This window comes from Peromyscus leucopus, chromosome 1, assembly GCF_004664715.2.
Source record: "Peromyscus leucopus breed LL Stock chromosome 1, UCI_PerLeu_2.1, whole genome shotgun sequence".
Classification (NCBI taxonomy): Eukaryota; Metazoa; Chordata; class Mammalia; order Rodentia; family Cricetidae; genus Peromyscus; species Peromyscus leucopus.
Genome location: NC_051063.1, coordinates 84615398 through 84636700, shown reverse-complemented (window position 1 = coordinate 84636700; position 21303 = coordinate 84615398). Strand labels below are relative to the sequence as shown.

Here is a 21303-nt window from a genome sequence, read left to right as displayed (position 1 = left end):
TTTATTCAGGCATTGAGATGAATGCAAAGGGCACATGAAGCCCTTTGCATATAACTCAGCATATAATGGATACGCAACCTGTGCAAGCAGTTACCTTTCTGTAACTTCACAACTTATGAACACCTGATAAAATGTAAACACTAAGTGGAAAAGGTAGCTGAACATATTTGTGGGAGAATGGGCCAAGCAAACAATGGTGTGCCCCGACAGGTGTCATGTTCATAAGCAAAGAACCCGAATGACCAGACCTTAGAATCCTAAGTTCCCATCACAAGTTCCAAACCTCAAATTCTGTCAGTGCAAGATCTAGGTTCTTGGAGAGTTCATTAAGCTTTTCCACATTGTTCTTCATTTCTTCTGTGGTCATCACCTCACGCTTCCTAAAAGTGTCCAGTTCTTTGCCATAGCCTTCGAGTCGTGACTCAAATTCTGAGCACCTGAAAGTGAAGACAGCCCCATTACATCTGAATTTCCATTGTCTGTCCTTTCCAGATTATCAGCCTGGGAGGGATGTGTTCTTCTGACACTCCCAAACTCTACATCTATCTAAAAGCAAACGAAGAAAGAGAAATAAAAAAAACAGGTTAAAGCATCTATGATCCATCTATTGGAGACAGGCTGCTATGACCCTATTGGTGATTGAACATGCCTAGAAATTTTTCCTGTCCAGGTAAGTACATGCTCAGTTATGTATTTTATACAATGCTTATTTATTCCACCATTAGATATTTATTATTGAGGCCTGATACATCCCAGAACTAGGCACCAGAAAAGGATCTGTGAAGTATGCTATTAATTTCCATACCCTATTGGAACATGAAATTTAGTTGAGAGGGAATCTAGACAAGAAGCATGGATTGGTGAGTGGGTGGATGGATGGATAGGTAGATGGTTCAATTCCCAGATTATAGATAGATGAATAAATCCATAAAGATACTTCTGATAGTAACAAATGCTGTAAGGAAAACAGAGAAAAGCGAACAGACTGCCTTGTATTATCCACTCTAGCTGGAGTGATTAGGGAGATCTTTCTAGATCTGTCTACTTCATCCATGTGATCAACAAATCTGGTCTCCATTTGTTTCTTCCTTTATCCAATTTAGGTAGATGATCTACTGTTTAGTGGACAGGATGTAGAGCCAGGAGTGCTTGGCCCAAATGTCTACTGATATTTATTAGCTATGTGGTCTTTGGGCACATCACTTAAATTCTCTGTATGTCAATATATACAAAGAGAAAGTATGAACTTAATAGCTAAATAACTAAGTAGAAGTTAATATAAAATTGTCCCAAATTGAGCTTGGTTTATCACAATCACTGTACAAGAATTTGCTCTCATTGATGCAAATATATGTATTTTCTTCATTAATTCCACATGTTACCAGCAGTTGCAGATTGTCTGACATACAGACAACAATCAATATTCATTGAATGAGCAAGAGTTCTTGTCACCAAGTACAGCGTTAGTGATAGCCCATAAATTTTGCTCTTATCTTCTTAGATTCTTAATTCTACTATAACAATTTTAAATGTTCTTTCTTTTTCCTCTTAATGGTACTTTAAGAGAGTTACTTTCCAAGTGATTTGGTTTGGATTTTATCTCTAATTGCACCATGTGGGAGACAGTGTATGTTATGATCTCTGCCTCCTGGTTCAAATTCTATATAATTGGCTCCCTCGAGTTTGGCCTAGACATGGTAATTCACTTCTTATAAACAAAATATGGCAAAAGGATGAGTTGTCCCCTCCAAGAAAGTTCACAGAAAGGCCAATTTCTATCTCTTTTACTCACTCTTTCAGTCCTACTTTGAAGGAAAACAGCTCCCCTGAGGGGAGGTTCATGTGGCCAGAAGGGAGCCAAGGGCCAGCAAAGTGCTCAACCCTACTAATAACCATGGGATCAAGCCCAGAATTGGATCATCAGCTAGCGGGACCCCCAGACCAGCCTACAGCTTGGGCTAGCATTCTGACTCTAGCTTCACAGGAGACTTGGTATCAGAGACATACAGCTAAGTGGCTCTTGGGAGTTCTAATCCAAAGACACTGTGAGAAACCTCCATTGCTTTAAGATGCTATGTTCTATTATGTCACAATAGATATCTAATATACACAATTATATAATTTCTGCTCCTTATTTTTATGAGTCCTGAAACATGGTCAGTTTTTTAATGAATATCTATGGGCATTTAAGAATAGATATTTTACATTGCAGGGTCAAGTTTTTGATGTGCTATCATGAATGGAAGCCCCTGGAAAGAGCCTTACCTTTTGCTGAACCTTCTCTGCAAAGCTGATTAACTGATTGAAATCTCAGCGATGGTGGAGAGGTTGAGATATTGCAGGTCTAAAGTCTAATTATAACTTCTCCTGGTCTATCGTTAGTTCTCTGCTCACCTCTGTGTCTGACCTAACATCCTGTGACTAGGCCTTTTGGAATGCATTAGCTTAGCAGATCACTAACGTTCACCATCCAAAACGCTAAGACCGTTGTCAGCACCTGGACCAACAGCACAGATTTCTCTGCTCTTGCTGTAACCACCTGATGTTTCCACCAATTCCGAAAAATGCCTTGATTTATAACTTGCTTTTCTCTGCTGCTGTAAAGCTTCATCAGACTGTTATCACATGGGAACATGGAGTCTGGGGTAACCCGAGTCTGTGCTCCCTAGCCACGGGCACTCACTTTGGGTTCCAGAATAAACTCGTCTTATCCCCTGAGAGGTAGAAGCTGTGTTTTTATGTTCACATTATCAATATGGAGACAGAGTGGGAGACACACCCCACCAATGAGTCAAGACTACTCTTTATTCCATTATCTCCTCATTCAAGTTACTCTTCTATTTGAATTATGCACTAGTTTATGTAATTTATATATAGGAATTGATGTCTGCTTTAATTTTCTTTTACCTATCTAAGTAACCATCTTTGATCCACTGATTCCCCCAAAGTGTTATTAGCCAACTGGAAAACTAGACAATCTCCAGCCCTGGGAGGTATGGCTTCATCCTCTTCCTTATCATCACAACTCCTGTGCCACTTTGGTCCCTTTTTTTTTTCTTTTTTCTTTTTTTGATTTTTTGAGACAGTTTCTCTGTGTAGCTTTGCGCCTTTCCTGGAACTCACTCTGTAGTCCAGGCTGGCCTCGAACTCACAGAGATCCTTCTGCCTCTGCCTCCCGGGTGCTGGGATTAAAGGCGTGTGCTACCACTGCCTGGCCACTTTGGTCCTTTCTTGTCATTCTTCCTCTTCACATGGCCTGGGTGACCATTACCATAAGGAGAACAGAGGGAGAAGTCTATCTTCTGGGAGTCCAGATAGACAACAAAGGATGGGATGTGTCTTAGTTAGGGTTTCTATTGCTGTGAAGAGACACCATGACCACAGCAACTCTTATAAGGAAAACATTTCATTGAGGTGGTTTGCTTAGAGTTCAGTCAATTATCATCATGACAGGGGCATGCAGCATGCAGGCAGACATGGTGCTGGAAGAATATCTTATAGTCCTACATCTTGAGGGCAACAGGAAGTCAACTGACATTCATACCGAGAGAAGCTTGAGCAAGAGAGACCTCAAAGCCCATCCCTACAGTGACACACTTTCTCCAACAAGACCACACCTCCTAATAGTGCTACTCCCTTTGGGGGCCGTTTTCTTTCAAACCACCACAGGATGTTCACCACCTATTGTGGACCCTGAGATGGTGCTGGCGGATGAGCACTCAGGTACAGTGGATATACTTGGCCAGGCCCATCAGACCAAGGCCTGAAGCTGCCTCTCCAAGAAATCCCCAATCTTCAGGCCAAAATATAATCCAGTTTCATCTTTCCTCATCCAGCACCCCAGTGCTAATGAGTTGCTTCAGAAGGACATTGCCTTCAAGAAGATGTCATGGTTTCCTATTAATTAGTCCAGTGTCCGCAGCTTCTGGGTGGCCTTGTGGGTCTTGGCCAAGGTAAATTTGACCCTCCAGACCTCACCTTTGTAGGCCATATTTGCCTATCAGCTTCAGTTTCTGATAGAGATGCAATTTCTCAAAGGGTCTGCATGGGGTCACATAGGTTTTATGACAAAACTACTATGTTGGTTCCCACTAATATTTTTTTCTCTAACTCAGTGGTTCTCAACCTTCCTAGTGCTGTGACCTTTTAATACAGTTCCTCATGTTATGGTGACCCCCAACCGTAAAATTATTTTCATTTGTATTTCATAACTGTAATTTTGCTGCTGTTATGATCATAATGTAAATATCTGATATGCAGGATAGCTGATGAACAACCCTGTGAAAGGGTCGTTCAACCACAAGGGAGTCTCACCCATAGGCTGAGAACCACTGCTCTAACTGATTAACATTTTGTTTTTCTTTGTATTATTTTTATTTTCCATTTTCCTCTGTGTATGGTATATGCATGTCAGCATATATGTGCATGTACACAAGTGTATGTGTGTGGGTATGTGTGTGTGTGTGCCCATGTATGTGGAAGCCAAAATTGATGTGAGGAATTATCCTTGATTGCTCTTTCACCTTATTCATCAAGCTAGGTTTCTTTTTTTTTAATTTTTTCTTTCATTTTTCTTTATTAAGAAATTTTTTACTCACTCCACATACTATCCACAGATACCCCCTCCTCCCTCTTCCCACCCCCAGCCCTCTTTCCCAAGCCACCACACATTCCCACATCCCCAAATCGAGTTCTCCCATGGGGAGTCAGCAGAGCCCAGCACACTGAGCCTAGACAGGTCCAAGCCCCTTCCCACTGCACCAAGGCTGTGCAAGGTGTCACACCACAGGCACTGGGTTCCAGAAACCTGCCCATAGACCAGGGACAGATCCCAATCCCCCTGCCTGGGTGCCCCCCCCCCACCAACAGTTTGAGCCAAACAGCCATCTTCCATATCCAGAGGGCCTAGTCCAGGAAACCAGAAGATCGTCTGTGTTCACCCACCTTCCCAGCCAAGCTAGGTTTCTTAATCAAACCCAGAGTTTGGCAATATAGCTAGCTTGTTCTGGAGACCTCTGAGGCTGAAATTAAAGGTGGCTGCCACCCACACCCACCTGACATTTTATATGGCTTCTTGAGATCCAAATGTGAGCAAGCATTTTGACCACTGAGACAGCTCTCTAGCCTCAGCATTTTTAAAAATGTGTGTGTGTGTGTGTGTGTGTGTGTGTGTGTGTGTGTGTGTGTAAGAGAGAGAGAGAGAGAGAGAGAGAGAGAGAGAGAGAGAGAGAGAGAGAGAACTGCAGGTGCATGTGGGCATCAGAGGACAACTTTGAGGAGTTGGTTCTCTTTCTCAGCCGTGTGTTCTGGGTGCTGAGCTCAAGTCATTGGTTTTGTGTGACAAACACTCTTACCCACTGACCCATCCTGCCAGGCCATTTTTTCTTTGTATGGCATGTGATAATCTTGGTTATAGACAGCTTAAGTTTCCCTGATATCGATAGGAACAGAAACCATATTAGTATCAAGATTAAATCAATTTTTAAGAATTTATGGAAAACGCAAGAGGGTGGAAGAACATAGTAAAAAACATTTTAGAGGTGCAATTAGAGAGCTCTAGAGTTGTGCCAAACAACACAGTTTCTTTAAAAAAAATAAATGGGAAGGGGAAAAAATAGGAGTTGAAGGGGGCCAGGAAACTTACAGAATAAAAGAAATTGGAGGGAAACAATAGAATGCAATGTTGGAGCCATTCATTATTCAGGTTCTGATTCAAGTAAGTAGAACATAAAAAGAAAACATTAGACCCTTTCTGGTTCCAGGTTAAAAGTTTTCAATAACTCCCTACCATGGAAATAAAATGCACACTCATCACTGTGACCTTAAGCATCCAATTCTCTGACTTTGTGACCTCAGGTGAACAGCCATCTTCCTAGTAGAGATCTTCCCACTAGGGAGCCTTTTCCCATGCTGTCTAGGTTGTACCCAGCTGCTCTCTCCTTCTCCATATCCTCATTCACCCAGCTCCTTCTCAAGTCTCTTCAGACATGAGCCGTCCTCTGACGTGCATCAGGCACAACCACCATGCTGGTTCCAGCTCGTTCTCTTCAGTAGAGCTTCTACACATCCCCACTCTGCCTTCCATCTCCACCCCCACCCCCCCCCCCGCCTGCCATCCACAGAGAACAGGACTCTGAGAAATGTCGATGGGACCACAGAAGGGAAGGAAGGCAGGGGCCTTTGCCACTCTGGTCTTTGCCTGGTTGTCTGAGCTACTGGGAGAGACATCCTGCCTTTGTTTCTTTCTCTTTGGTTCCTCTTCACAGCCTTTGCTTAGTTTTGCTTTGTAATAAGCTGTTATTTGAGACCCTGGGAGGCATTTAAAGTACCCTAATGGTGAACAAATTTCATTCATCCACTGGAACCATGGAAGATCAAGCATTGCCATTCAGAGGGATGCTGACGCTGGTGCCTCGGGCCAAACACGGCAAGGGAGGAAGAGACTGAATTCAATCATGCTCCAGCCTCCTGCAGGACTCACCATTGCTGGAGCCCAGCCTGGATCCAACAGACCATGGAATTAGGGGCTGTAGGTTGGAAGCCAGCCTCTTAGACACTGTGAGAGGAGAATGGACAGCAGTAGGACTTGGGGAAACTAATGGAGAATGCTTGACACTGAACCCCAGAACTGAGGTGAATTGGGAAAATGAGGTCTACTACCTTGGAGAGAAAATAAGATTGTTTCCAAAGAAGATAGATGAACACATGGCCATTGCTCAGCCTTCCTCACTCCTGTGGAACAATGGGCAGCCGACATTTACCAAAGGGAGGCCGAGCCAGGGCTGCCTCACTGAGCCTCTGGTGCTAGAACTCAGGCACTAGGTGATGGGTCCAACGGAGAGTCCCTGCCCAGGGAGAAGAAACCCTGCACTCTTCCCACGCTGCGAGCGGCAGCCCTTCTTTCTCCCACAGCCAGTCCCTGCGTATGCACTGCCTCCATTCACACTTCTACTTACAGTAATAATCTATCTTTTTAAGGACAGGGTCCCTCTATGTACCTCCTACTGTCCTGGAACTCACTATGGAGAGCAGGCTGGCCTCTGACTCACAGAGATTCTGCCTGCTTCTGTCTGCTGAGTGGTGAGATTAAAGGCCTGTGCCACCATGCCCAGCTATGACAGGAATATTCTAACAGCACACCCAACATGCTTTGGAGATTAGGAAGCATTTCTCAGGCCAGAGAGGTTGCTGTTAAGGGAGGGGGAAGCATGCAGTGTTGGAATGTCCACCCTATGCACGGATATGATGTGGGCACAATCAGAACGTCTCGTTTCATCCCTTCAGCACGGTGAGGTAGACTCTACTGTAGCCTGCTTTCCAGGTGACAGATGTGATGCTCAAAGAAATGACAAAACATGCTTGAGTTTTTCATTTGACTATTGAAAACTGGATTTGCTTTCTGGTTAGCCTTTACTGCCCAGACTGGAGAGGCTGCATAAGTATGTACGTGTGTGTGTGTGTGTGTGTGTGTGTGTGTGTGTGTATGTGTGTGTGTGTGTATGGCGGGGGTGTACTGGAATTCCTTGTATTTGTGGCTCAATTTTTCTGAAAATCTAAACTGCATTGAATATGACTTAAAAAGAAATCAGTTCATCCAGCAGGTGAGGTTTTAGGATCTGGAAGATGGTATCTAGTTAGGTAGGGACAAGGTTTTAGGTAGAAAAATATGCCTATTCTTAGTTTTCTGTATTTCTCTGTCACTGGGCTAAAGTATTAATTTTGAAGACAAACAGACATTCGTGTCTAGAACAGAGCACAGCACATAGTAAAGTCCATGATGAGTACCTGTGACACCTAATGAAGGAACACACGTTTCACAGCTCATTAGCACTGAGGGGCAGCTGCAGAAGGGGCAGTGGCCCAGCCCCTACCATGCCTTTATTCTCCCTGTCCTGATGTCCTCCAGCATCTGCTCTCCAGTGGAAGGCAGACACTTCTGCTGTCATTACTGTGGAGGCTGTTATTACAACTGTTTTTACCATTTTCTCTCTGTACCATTACATTCTCACTGTTCAAACCTGGGAGGAGGGGTTGACTACAGTGATGCCACATAGAGGGATCAAAAGAAGTCCCTTCTCCACCAATGACTTCAACCATTGCCCCCACACTGCTGTGACAAGATCTAGACAGACCCAGGATCTGCAGAGTGGGTGGTTGTTCAGAAAGCCTGGCCCCATTCCCCAAGTAACCCCAGATGTTCCCTGTACCTTTTGATTAAGTCCATCTCTGCCTGATCCCTCTTGCTAAGGAGCAGATTTCGGCTGTTTTCAAAGACATCTTCTATCTGGTCAGGCCAGAGGAACAGGGTGCTGTTAAGTTTGATATCCTCATCTGCAAAACATACAGAGTCTGCTGCTGGGCACAGTTCAGGATGTGGGGAATCAGTTTAGCAGGGAAAGGGTCATCAGAAGTCTCACCTCTGTGGGGCAATAGTAAATAAATGGAATCCTATGGATGAATGAAAGCCAGTGCTCACTGGACATTTACTAGAGCCAACACTAGTCGGTAGATGTCAGGGAGTGGCAGTTAATGATGGATTCATATAGATGAATGAAAGCCAGAGTTCACTGGGCAGTTACTAGAGACCATGTTAATACACAGACAGCATTATCATCCTTATTCTCACAAATGGGGAACACAGTGGAGCTACGTGGTCAACGTTGCGTTGTTGGAGGTCAGGCCAGCTCCAAGGCCAACCAACCCCAGAGCCTATGTTCTCATCAGCCTGTTTTAATGGCTTCTAAGGAGTGTCAGAAACGCAGGATGGAGTTCCTCTTCCATACCTCTCACCACTTCATCTCATCTGCAATAATGGCGGTAACACATACACCCTGTCCGTTATAACTCTGGTCAGTGAACAGGTAGAGACGAACTAAGAGTCTAGCATGTCTCCATGTAGTCAAGGGCATGGCTCCTGAATGTAAGGGTGGCTGCTTAGCCAATCACTTTGCATTCCCTGTCTCTATCAATGCTCCCCAACATAACATAGTTTGGCCCATGTAGTTCATAAGTGTTTTCAGCTGGGAAATGATTTGTGAAGAACAGAGGAATTTTCTCCTTATAATCTAGTTCTTACTTCAAAAGTCCAACTTGATCTAAGAAGACTTGAAGGGGTCTAAATGACCTGGAACATTTTTCCTTCTAAAGTATACAGAAACAAGTTCTAGCCCCTCAAAGGTGGGACTTATTAAGATTATAGACAAGTGAAACCTACCCACTTATCAAAAGATTCTGCATTTAGAACTAACTGTCCATGAACATCAGGCATTAGATGCCAGTATAGTACGCTAAGAACCAGAGGCCAGGCCTCTGGATACATAATCTAACAAGATTCCTTTTGTGTGATTCAAATTCTTGTGTCTAAGAGTGTGAATTAGTGCCTCTCGTACTTGGAGCATTTGGAAAGAAGCTTTCCCAATAGTGCATAGTGGGGTGCTATGAACCTACTTTCTCCAAGGTTTTTATTTCTAGAATATAAACAAACAGCACATTTTAATATTTACATAGGAACACAAGTATGCTTGTGCACACATATGGTACACAAGGTACACAGGCAAACCCACAGACTTACAGGGCAAGTCCGCGTAATCCATCAGGAATTCAAGCCTCTCACTTGCATCTCTAAGTTGCCTCCTGAGTTTGAACACAGTGACATCACTGGATTTCTTTAAGTATTCAATGAGGGCCACTAGCTCCGAGGTGTTGGCAGGAATCTCACTAACTTTTTCAGCGATGGTGTTGTACTGATTACAAATACTGTGGAGAAAGAAATAGTCACAACCACCACCACCACCACCACCACCACCACCACCACCACCACCACCACCACCACCACCACCACCACATGCACATCTGGATTTGCATCAACATGGAGGCCTTAGGTTGATGTGAGGATTCCCAGACTAAAAATACAGGTGGGATACCACACCCAGTTGGCATTTGTGTGGGCTCCAGGGATCCAAACTCTAGTCCTCATACTTGTGTGGCAAGAACTTAAGCACTAAGCCATCTCTACAGCCCAAATTTTCCCCCAGAATTTTTATACCTGGTATTGGTTTCCCGGTTTACATCCACTTGATACTGAATCAGACGGTCTATAAGATTTTGGGCTCTCTCACAGAGGTCATGATTTAGGAAGATGGCATCAAGACAGAACATGGCCAGAGGCACGGTGATGTGCATGGAAGCAATTTCCTTTCTCCTCTTTTTTATGAGATTGATACTCTGTAGAATGAAGTACGTTCATAGTTCAATTGGTATTTGAGCTCTACCCATTGCCCCAGCCTTCCCCTTGGTCAGCGCTAGTCCAATACTGAGCTTGGTGCTCATAGCAATCCATCGATTGCTCAGTGGATTGACTGTAGCTCATGTTACCAGGGCATGAAACTCTGAGTGGCATCTCCTACCATCACAAAGTCCTCAATCTCATGGTTTTCCTTCAGGAATTCGGTGATGGCTTGCTCTGCCGTGTCATCCAGCAAGTCATCATACTTTTTGTATACATTTAAGTATCTTTCATGTTGAAGAACATAAAACAAAGCACACAAACATAAGTCAATGAGTTGGATGGGCAAGGGTGCAGCTAAAACAGTTAATAGCATTTAAAACATGAACTCAAACAAAGAAAGAGAACTATAACAGAAATACAACTGGAAATTCAGGACTTGGGCTTCTAATTTCAATTTTGTGACTTCCTTGTGGCACAGACTCAGAGAAGATACTTAGTTGTTTGAGACAGAGTTTCTCTGTGTAGCCCAGGCTGGCCTCAAACTCACAGAGATCCACCTGCCTCTGCCTCCCAAATGTTGGATTAAAGGCATGTGCCACCACTGCCTGGTGGTTTTTTTTGTTGGTTTTTTTTTTTAACCACTGTTGTGTTTTATTTTAAGTGGCTATAATAAACCTAATTTTATAAGGTTATCATAAACCTTAACTATAGTAAAATATATAGAAAAATTATTACTATGCTGACTTATAGTAAATGTGAAATGAGCATCAGCACCCAGCCTTCCTTCTAACCCCCAAATTCTATGCTTAGTTTTAAGATGGAAATTGGAAGTAAGTAACCTATGGCATATGAAATGAGGCCCATCTGTTTTCAGATCATGCAGAAATGGTTGGATAATTTTCTCCCAACTGGAAGATGCATCTAAGATGGTTTGACTAAAAGTAAGTCTGAATTAACATTAAGGTAAGTGTGCAGAGTGCCTTGGTGGGGCCCCAAGGTACACAGGCAACCCCACAAACATTCTGAGAAAGCAGAGAAGCCAGGACACTGTCAGTCTGGAAAGAAGTGTATGTATAAGACCCAAATAAGATGCACTGAGGTGGGTTTCCAAACACAAGGCTAATTTCCCCATGGATGGATTGATGTTCTCAATGGACGTGGTTTTGCCCTGCAGGAGGTTTTGGCCACATCTGGAAAGACTGTCCAGTTGTCGCAGTGGGGCAGTTCCTCCTGGCGTATTGTGGGTAAAGCTAGGGAGTCTGCCCCATATCCCACCATACACAGGGCAGTCCTCATCCCCACAACATTGAATTCTTCCCACTGAAAATGTGAAGTAAACACATTTGCATCAAAGTCACTTGGTGGCAAAAGGTGAGTGATCACTAGTTTAGGGTGATCTCACCATGTGAGTTCAAAACAGAAGATGCTTTTAGAGGGAAACATTTCATGTTGAAAACTGTCCTATACCGGCATGAGACTATTGAGTGAGACAGTTCTCAGGTTTCTCTCTGTGTGGTGGTACACACATACAATCCTGCTACAAAGAGAGGCTGAGGCAGAAAGATCTTGATTTGGGGGCCAAGTTGAGACATAGTGAAAATCTGACTCAAAATCAAACAAAAAAGTGCCTGAAATATATTACAAGTTTCACAGCAGAAATATGACTTTGTTGCCCTAGATATTGCAGAATATCATTTTTCTAAATTCCAGAAATGTCTAAATATAGCTGGTCCTGTGGCTTCCAGAGAACAGAGCAAGCTCTGCACCTGAATTTGAATCCTGGCTTTCATATTTACTGCAGCCTAACACCAGGAAAGTTACACTCTCCTGTCCGTAAGATGGCGATGAAGTCCTGTGCAGGTGAGCACTGGCCATTGCTGTATGTGAGTTTCGGGTGTGTGGGGACAGGGATAGCCAAGGACCAACATTAAAAGCCCAACCAGGCTATAAAGCTAGAGCTAAACCCACTTACTTGTGAGGTCCCACTTGATTTTTCTTAAATACCTCAAAAGTCTCATTCACAAAATCTGAAACAAGGCTTTCTTCAGGATCAACGGTTCCAAGGATCATGCTATAGCCTTTCAACTCTGGAAATAGTATAGATTCCACCTAAAGAGCAGAAGTCACTCTTAGGTGTTGTAAGACACACGCAGAAGTAGGAAGGTGGAAGGCATCAAACACAGGCTCTTGCAATGGACTCATTTCCAGGAATACCACTTGTGTTTTTACTTTATTTTATCTTGGCTAGTGGAAGAACCACCCCGCTGTTATCCCCTCTCTCTCTCCTCTCTCTCTCTCTCTCTCTCTCTCTCTCTCTCTCTCTCTCTCTCTCTCTCTCTCTCTCTCCCTCCCTCCCTCCTGGGTTGTTGTCTTCTCAGTCTCTGCTCCTTTCAAGTCTCAAGATCCTCTGGGTTCCCAAGAGGTGTGGGTTTCTGTGTTTGATGTTCACTATCTGATTTTCTGCTTGACACTCATCAATTCTTGCAATTAAATGACTATGTAATGAGCTATTTTAGGTGACCCCTAGAGTATAAATATTGTAAGGGGCTGATTCATGTGTGTTTATGTGTGTTCATGTTTATGCAAGTGTGTGCATGTTTGTGTGTGTGTGTGTGTGTGTGTGTGTCTGTGGAAGCCAGAGGTCAACCTTGGGTGTCATTACTCAGAGGAGCCATCTACCTTGTTTTTTGGCACAGGGTCCCTTATTTTTGGCACCTGGGCTGCCTATTAGGCTCCACTGGCTAGCCAGAAAACTCAAGTGATCCTCTTGTCTTTGCAACCCACCCCCCATCCCTTGGATCAACATGCCTTGAGTTTTGCATGGGTTCTGGGCCTCCAGCTCCAGTCCTCACACTTGTGCAGCAAACACTCTACAAATTAAGCCATCTCTCCAACTCAAGCGGCTGTTTTTCTTTGACATCTTCATTGCTGTATTCTCAGGGCCTAGACTGAGCTTGGTACTTAGTAAGAAGTGCTCAATAAACAGCATGAGGATAATGACCAGTCTGTTCGTACTGCTCCCTCCCCCACTATTTCCTTTACTCCTATAATGAGAGCCGAGGACTGGGTTCTAACCCTGACTCTGTCACTAACCAACGCTGCACTGCTAGGAAATTGCTATTCACTGAACCTCCACAGTCTCTAAAAAACAGAGAGATGTGCTAGATTGTATAATCTTAGCTCAAAAGCAAACAAACAAATCTATGCCCTCTCTCTTCCTCTCTCTCTCTCTCTCTCTCTCTCTCTCTCTCTCTCTCTCTCTCTGGAGTATATATGCATTTGTGTGGGTGTGTACTGGGTATGGGATACGCTCACAGAGGCCAGGGGTCAATACTGAATATTTTTCTTGATCATTCTCAACTTTATCTTTTGAGACAGGGTTGTTTTTGTTCTGTAGCCCTGGCTGGCCTGGAACTCAGAGATCCACTGCTTTTGTGCTGGGAATTCAGGCATGTGCCACTACACAGCCGGAGATGGGGTTCTTTTTCGAGTCAGGGTCTCTGAATCTGGAGCTCAGTCATCAGGTAAGATAGCCGACCAATGAGTTTTAGGGAACCACTTGTCTTTGTACACTCCCTCCCCTAGCTCTGTAGGGCAAACACTTTATAAATGAGCCACCTCTCCAGCCCACTCTCCAACTCTTTAATAGTGTGTGTGTGTGTGTGTGTGTGTGTGTGTGTGTGTGTGTGTATCCAAGAGTATTTTCGTGTGCTTGGCTCCTGCAGGCTGCAGAGTCCCTCCTGGGGACCCACTACCATATCTCAGGGCCTTCTTCCCTGCTTTGAAAATGTTTATCGACTGGCCTCAGCAAAGATCTTCAGACTGCTCTCCTAGGTCCCATGCCTTATAGACTACATATCTGCCTTTGATGGGGGAGCAGCAGTTTGGGAAGGGCGCAAACAAGTGCAAAGGATCTCGGTCCTCTTTGGGTGACCTGACAGCTTTAGACTGGTGGAGGGCAGCTTCTTTGCTGTGACTGTGTTTGGAGACAAAGTTTAGAAGCAAGAGACAAGCCCACCATTGGTCCAGGGCCTGGGTAAAAGGGCCTGGGGGAAGCACAGCTGGTATCCCCAGGCCTTCAATAGATCCCATGTGAGCAGGACTTTCGAGCCTGCATTGGGAAGAAGTCTCTAGTCAAAAGGGAAAAGAAATTCTTGCAGGGTTGAATGTGGAGGTTCTCCTATGCCGTGTGACACCGTGAGGTGGGAACAAGAATGATCCTGTCCTATCCAGGGAACTGCCATTTTCTACCCATCCTCCTGGCTTTCTGACTCCTCTGCACTCCTTGGTCTCCCCACCATGTTCAAGGCTTTCTCCCGTGTCCTCCTCTGTCATTGCGTTCCCTGCAATGCTGAGTGAGTGGATTCTTCCATCAGGGGAAAGGCTGGCCCCACGGTCCCTGTCCATAGTCACATATACGCTCTCCTCATTATGAAAGGAATGCAGGAGAGATTCAGGGGGACTTGGAGGGTGACTTGGGGGTGGGTAAGTCATATTTCGTTGTATACATACACAGAATTCTCAAGGAATAAAAAAAAAGTAAAAGTAACGTGGTGACATGGTTAAAACACCCATTGAAATTCTGTGTATTACATCTCCTCTCTCATTTTATTCAACTTTAATTTCTGCATCTCCTTCACTGCCTTCATTTCAGTCTGGATTACATCAGCCTTGTCCTCCTGGATTGTACTGATAAGACCAATGGCCCATAGTATTTATTTTGGTTTCCTTCAGTAACTCTTTCTCGTGGACAGGCTTCCTTTTTTTTTTTTTTTTTTAAAGTTCTTGCTGGGGCCTGGGGAGACGGCTCAGTGGGTAAAATGCTGTCCACACAAGCACGAGGGCCTGGGTTTGACTCCCCAGCACCATGGATGAGCTGGGCACAGTGATGCACCTGTAATTCCAGTCCTGGGGAGACAGACAGGTAGAGCTCATTGGCCAACCAGCCTAGCTGAACTGGAGCACTCTAGATGCAGTGAGAGACTCCGTCCCCCAAAAATAATGTGGAGAGAAATTAGGGAGACAGCTGACATTTACCTTTGTCCTCCACAGACATGCACACACATGCATGTGTACTTATACAGATATGTGTACATCCTCACACGAACAAATGCATGCAACACACACACATACACACACACACATACACACCACACTTGCAGCTGAATTTCACCTTGATGTGTTTTCAACTTATTGCTACCATGATGAGGTAAGATGTTGGAGACTATTCATCTGCTTCTAGTCATACACATATGCCTTAGACATTTAACCTGAGGGACTATAATTAAATTTTCACAAATCAGTTCAGAGAGGCAAGCCTGAGGTTCTGGAAGGAAGGTAGTGCTGCGGCCATTCTTCCATGAGAACTCAGCACCTATGGTCTCTTCCCATAGTCTGGTAACACTATTGGTATGTAAACAGGGCTAGCTTTCCAACCTGGTACAAACTGTGACCCGTGAGTGAGTGTGCCATCTTGGCATTATAATAGTGCACTCACTCCAGTGCCAGTTCCTGCTGGGCTCTCTGCACTGCCTGCAGACCTGGAGCTCCAGCTGCTTGTTAACACTGCCAGTCAACAGCAGAGACAGACTCAAGGCGTATGTACTTCATGTGTCCCCAGCCCCACACTTATCTCTTCACACTATAGTCTTCTCTTTCATTTCCTTCCTAGGGATCTTGCTTGTAGGAGAGGTGCCCATTTCCTTCCTCTTCTACACACTCATTTTCATGTTAAACCAAGCTTGGCTGACAGCAAAACTCCAAGCATAAGGATTAGTGGTGAAACTAGAGCCTTTGGGTCACAGGCTTTCTACAAATCTAAGGTGTGTGTGTGTGTGTGTGTGTGTGTGTGTGTGTGCATGTGTGTGTGTACATGTCTGTGTACTCATGCATGTACATTTTGTGTGTGTATCCCATTTTATCCAACTCCATTTCATTTCTCTGTGTGTGGTGCATGCCTGTGTGTGTGTGTGTGTGTCTATGTCTATGTGTGTGTGTGTATCTTTGTGTGTGTGTAGGCTGGTGGTTGAAATCATGTGCACTCTTCTCTTGCTCTCCATCTTAATTTTTGAGACAGGATCTCACTGGATCTAGAGCACCCTGGTTGTGCTAGACTGGCTGGCCAGCAAGCCTAAGGCCTGTCTCCACCTCAGTGCCACACACACACACCATCATGGTGCCACACCCAGTTTTTACACGGCTGCTAGTGATGATTGCATTTAGGTTCTTATACTTGTTTGGCAAACACCTTACGGACCAAGCTACCTCCTCAACCTCAAACCTCAGCTTCAACTGTGTGTGTGTGTGTGTGTGTGTGTGTGTGTGTGTGTGTGTGTGAGAGAGAGAGAGAGAGAGAGAGAGAGAGAGAGAGAGAGAGAGAGAGAGAGAGAGAGAGAGAGGGAGAGAGAGAGACTCATAGGTTCATTCCCTTTGTGGAACTAAACATTGGCCCTCTTGTCACATCACCCACCCAAAAGATGTTAGGTCATGTGACTATCCTGCCTGGTAGACAAAGTTTACTTTTATGTCTCTAATTTAATAAGTAATTCTCCCTGGAAAGGAAACTGTGAAGAGCTTGAGCTGGGACAGGAAGGTTTTGTGTGTGTGTGTGTGTGTGTGTGTGTGTGTGTGTGTGTGTGTGTTTCTCCCTAGATCCCTATAGTGGTGAATAAACCCACTGAACCTCAAAACAAAATGAGATACATTTTTGCAAAAATCTTTGGCTGATTCATGCCAGTTCATCTTCAATGAATTATTAACCCACATTGGATGCCTTGGGAATCATCTGTGTCTTCTGAGGCAGCATACAAAGGCAGAGAGTTAGGGGGAGACATAGGAAAGACCTAAATAATCTTCCTGAGGATAAGGGGGTGCATTAAGGGTGCATCCCAAGGTGAAAATGCCTAACTGGATACCAATGGACTGCGATTGTGCAACCAGCCACTTGATTGTTTATTCAGTATGGAACAAAAATATAAATGGATGATTAGGCAACTACCGTACCTTGGGGATCCCATCAGAATTCCTAATGATTTCCAAGAAGGAATTCTTTACTAATTCCCAGCAGTCATCAAAAGTTGGGTTGAAGACAATATTAGGTTCAAGGACTTCAAGTTTAATCATGATTAGCTGAGGTATGAAGAAATCCATCTCTTGGTAAGGCTCCTTAAAATCATTCCCATCCTATGGGAGACAGAAGAAATATCAGGCCTCACACAACTCAGCTTCAGGACACCACAGGAGCACTGTTATCCATTCATAGTGCTACCTGAGCACGAGAAAGGATATCAGCATACTTAAAACCGAGTCTACCCTATGTTTTCTCTAGTTCCCAAGGCCTTCCCACAGAACAGAACAGCTTTTTTTTTTTTTTTTTTTTTTTTTTTTTTTTTTTTTTTTTTTTGGTGTTTTTCAAGACAAGTTTTCTTTGTGTAGTTTTGCACCTTTCCTGGAACTCGTTTTGTAGACCAGGCTGGCCTCGAACTCACAGAGATCCTCCTGCCTCTACCTCCCAAATGCTGGGATTAAAGGCATGCACCACCACCGCCCAGCAGAACAGCTTATTTTAATCAATGCCACCTATATTCCAACTTCCAAATCCTTCCTGACCTTCAAAACTAGCTCAAAAGACGCCTTCCTTAGGAAGTCTCCTTGTTTCCCTCACTTTTGAATTTCCATATTTCTACTTCTGTCGTGTTATTTTATCTTTCCTCCCCTTACTTCGTCTGTTCTAAACTGGAGGGCAGGATCTATGTCTTATTCATCTCTTTGCTTCAAAATATCTAGGACAGTCATTAATACCTAGTAGGTGCTTACTAAAAACATATTGACCAAATCCAAAAGAATGAATATCTGTATACTTCAAATGACAATGTCCTTGAGCACATGGTGCATTTCAGCCAAAATGTCAACTTCCCTACAACAGAAATATTGATGAGGAGATGTCCTTAAGCCTCTGTGAAACCGAGCAACACAAGATCCCTTTCATAACTACAGTGCTAGTGTGGTCCTTGGAGGGCAGCTGTAAAAACTTGTCCAAGTGGTTGGCTTGATAGCTTTTTAGACTGTCTAAGGGAAGACTGGAAGTGTATCAGACACAAATTTCTGCTTACTTCAAACAAATATATTACTCCTTTCTTTGTGTGGAATTTTACAGTGAGATTTCATTCCACCCATGGAATCAAGTAAAGAGTCCCTTTGTGCCTCACAAAGTAGAACCAAAGATGATTGCCATAGAGTAGTCCTCTCCTGGTATCATTGGAGTCCAAATTCAGCAGCACTGGCTTTTATATTTTTGGAGCAACTAACAGAAGTTTGCCTGCCTATACCTCTACTTTCTGAGTCACGGAATAAAAGGCATGAGTCACCACTTTTACTTTATTTGGAAAAATGCTAAGAATTGGACATTTTTATAATCAGGAAATTAAAAAATATTCACTATACCTTTATTATTGTTTTTATTTATGTGCATTGGTTTTTGCCTGCATGAGTTTGTTGGGTACCCTGGAACTGGAGTTACAGACAACTGTGAGCTGCCATGTGGGTGTTGGGAATTGAACAGTCAGTTCTCTTAACTGCTGAGCCATCTCTCCAGTCCCATCACTATACTTTTAAAGGTGAAATATGTCCACAGCCTGAAATTTCAGACACTCTCCCTTGATTTTTGGGCTGTCTAAATCTAGGGGAGCCTTTAATGCTTTGAAAATCAGGGCTTCATGCTTTATGCTTTTCCTTCCACTTTACTGAAGCAGTTCCATGAGGCTGTTAACTAGACCCAACTAAGCTTTTTATTCTTGGAGGTTCCCTCTCAAAGACCAAACAACAAATCACTACTAGCAACAAATGCATATAACAATCTAACAGCTCCCAAGTGTTAAGCCGAAGGTTGAAAGCAAATAGTCTCACCTCCATCTTTTTACTAGGGAAGTTGAAAACTTCCTAGTGGCCTTTCTTCACCCTGAATGAGGTACATGTTCTATCTTGTGTAACCATTCTTTAATTTTCTTAAGAAAATTCCCTGAAAATTTGCTTCCAGAGATTTTTTTTCCATAAATTTAGTAGTGGGTAATGATATGACAAAAGTTTGCCATGCATTTAAAAAAGGTAAAGTCATAGTCACCAGCGTGTATTCAATTCAGAATTTCACCTTCTGGCCTGGCTCCCTGCTGAGGACGTAGGTGAGCTCTAACCAGGCTGGCTTCCCTCCAGAGGGCTGGCTATGGACTCTCCTCCATACCTTGTGTATCATGAAGAAAGAGACGAGGTCCTCCAGGGACTTAATGACCAACTCCCTCAGCTGAAGCGACATGAAGGAGGCAACCGAAGCAAAGTACTCCTCAATACTTCTAGAGGAGTCGTAGTCACTCTTGGGAGCGAAGTGGACCCAGTGTTCCTTCTGGGAGACAAACAGCTGGGCACAGGTGGGGATCCACCTGCAGAGACAGGAGAATGCCAAGGAAATGGCTTTCTGAGCTGGAATGTGGGCTGCATAGTCCCACAGGCTGGAGCCTCAGTTCACAGAGCAAGGAAGAAGCCTGCTAGCACATTCTCCCTCTCTGCTTCCTGGCCACCATGTTGTGAGCCACTGGGCTCAAACAGACCCACCCCATCATGATGGACAGAAATCTCTGAAAGCATGAGCTGAAATCTTTTCTTCCTAAGTTGAATTTGTTACAGCAAAAGATAATCTGATTAGTAAACTTGCCACTCAGTAATTTCTTTGTTCTGAATATAGTCCTATATGCACTCACTAAAGGAAAGGAAGTTGCCTAATGTCTGGCAATCCCCAAACTTTGGACCTCCAGGCTATTCATTTTGGGTCATTTCAATACAAGTTATTTGTGTACATTGTCTCATAGCACCCATAGACAGAAAGAATCACAAGGGAGAAACACATGAGAATGATGTCATAACAAAACACGGTTCTGAAAAGGCAGAGGGCGTGGGGGAGGGAGGGGTAGAGAGAGCAATTGGCTATGAGGTTGCTAGAGGATAGGCACGTGACAGGGACAGAAGGTATCATAGGAAGTCAACACACTTCCTGTCCCTCCCAGACAGAAATGGGCTCTCAGATGTGGGAGTTCTCAATCTTTCCAGTGTTCTGCCGGAGATACTGACTTGGTGAGAAGAACCTGCCGTGCCTCCTGGCAGTGCTTCTGGATCACTTCCTGGTACTCATTAGGCAGCAGGGGCAGTTTTCCAGCCAGTAAGTCTGCTGTCCGAACAAACCTGAGGTCTTTAAATCTGCCAGAAGGGAGGGAGAAATGCCAGAGTGAAAGACCAATCCATCCTGTGGGGCAAAGTCAAAGGACATGGGTTCTGATGATTTGTTCTCATAATTCTAACTCTTTTTTTTTCTTTTTCAGAGCTGAGGACTGAACCCAGGGCCTTGTGCTTGCTAGGCAAGCACTCTACCACTGAGCTAAATCCCCAACCCCCATAACTCTAACTCTTAAGTTAGAGTAGCACCTTCTAGAAATAGTGATACTGGGCGATTTCAGGGAATGGATAGTGGGGGTGGGTAGAAAAGAGCAGAAAGCAATGAACAGCACCTGCACCCCTCCATTCCTTTTACCCTCAAAATAAAACACTGATGTTGGTTAACTAAGAGCACAACTGCCCACTGTTGCTGCACGGAACAGTGACAGAGGGCACCGTTCACATTCTGTTCTATGTGATGGTGTACCCTGGAGTTGAGCAACATGTGAGAAGCAGAACATGCATGTTTATGGACCACTTCTGATTCTTCCCTGCTCCAGTCCAGCAGTCAATTAAACCCAAGGCTTCATGACGGCTTTGATGAAGCTCTTTGAAATTCTCTCTTCTCTATTTCCTCTCTCCTCTCTCTCTGTCTTTGTCTCTCTCTGTGTCTCTCTTTCTCTCTCTCTCCTATCTCTGTCTCTCTCTGTCTCTCTGTCTCTCTCTGTCTCTGTCTCTCTCTCTGTCTCTCTCTGTCTCTGTCTCTCTCTCTCTCTGTCTCTCTCTGTCTCTCTGTCTCTCTCTCTCTCTCTCTCTCTCTCTCTCTCGTGTGTGTGTGTGTGTGTGTGTGTGTGTGTGTGTGTGTGTGTGTGTAAGTC

The 21303-nt window shown here is 44.1% G+C and overlaps 1 protein-coding gene across 1 annotated transcript in view; it reads right to left on the bottom strand.

Annotated features, from left to right (window-relative positions):
• Dnah3 (dynein axonemal heavy chain 3) overlaps positions 1 to 21303 on the bottom strand; it is a 164820-nt gene that overhangs the window by 127839 nt on the left and 15678 nt on the right. Inside the window, exons 8-16 of the mRNA XM_028867827.2 lie at positions 20345 to 20470; positions 19464 to 19659; positions 17231 to 17410; positions 12201 to 12337; positions 10407 to 10512; positions 10046 to 10224; positions 9572 to 9756; positions 8208 to 8331; positions 284 to 437 (exon numbers count right to left, since the gene is read on the bottom strand). Of these exons, the coding sequence (XP_028723660.1) occupies positions 284 to 437; positions 8208 to 8331; positions 9572 to 9756; positions 10046 to 10224; positions 10407 to 10512; positions 12201 to 12337; positions 17231 to 17410; positions 19464 to 19659; positions 20345 to 20470 (1387 nt within the window). The remainder of the gene's footprint in view (positions 1 to 283; positions 438 to 8207; positions 8332 to 9571; positions 9757 to 10045; positions 10225 to 10406; positions 10513 to 12200; positions 12338 to 17230; positions 17411 to 19463; positions 19660 to 20344; positions 20471 to 21303) is intronic.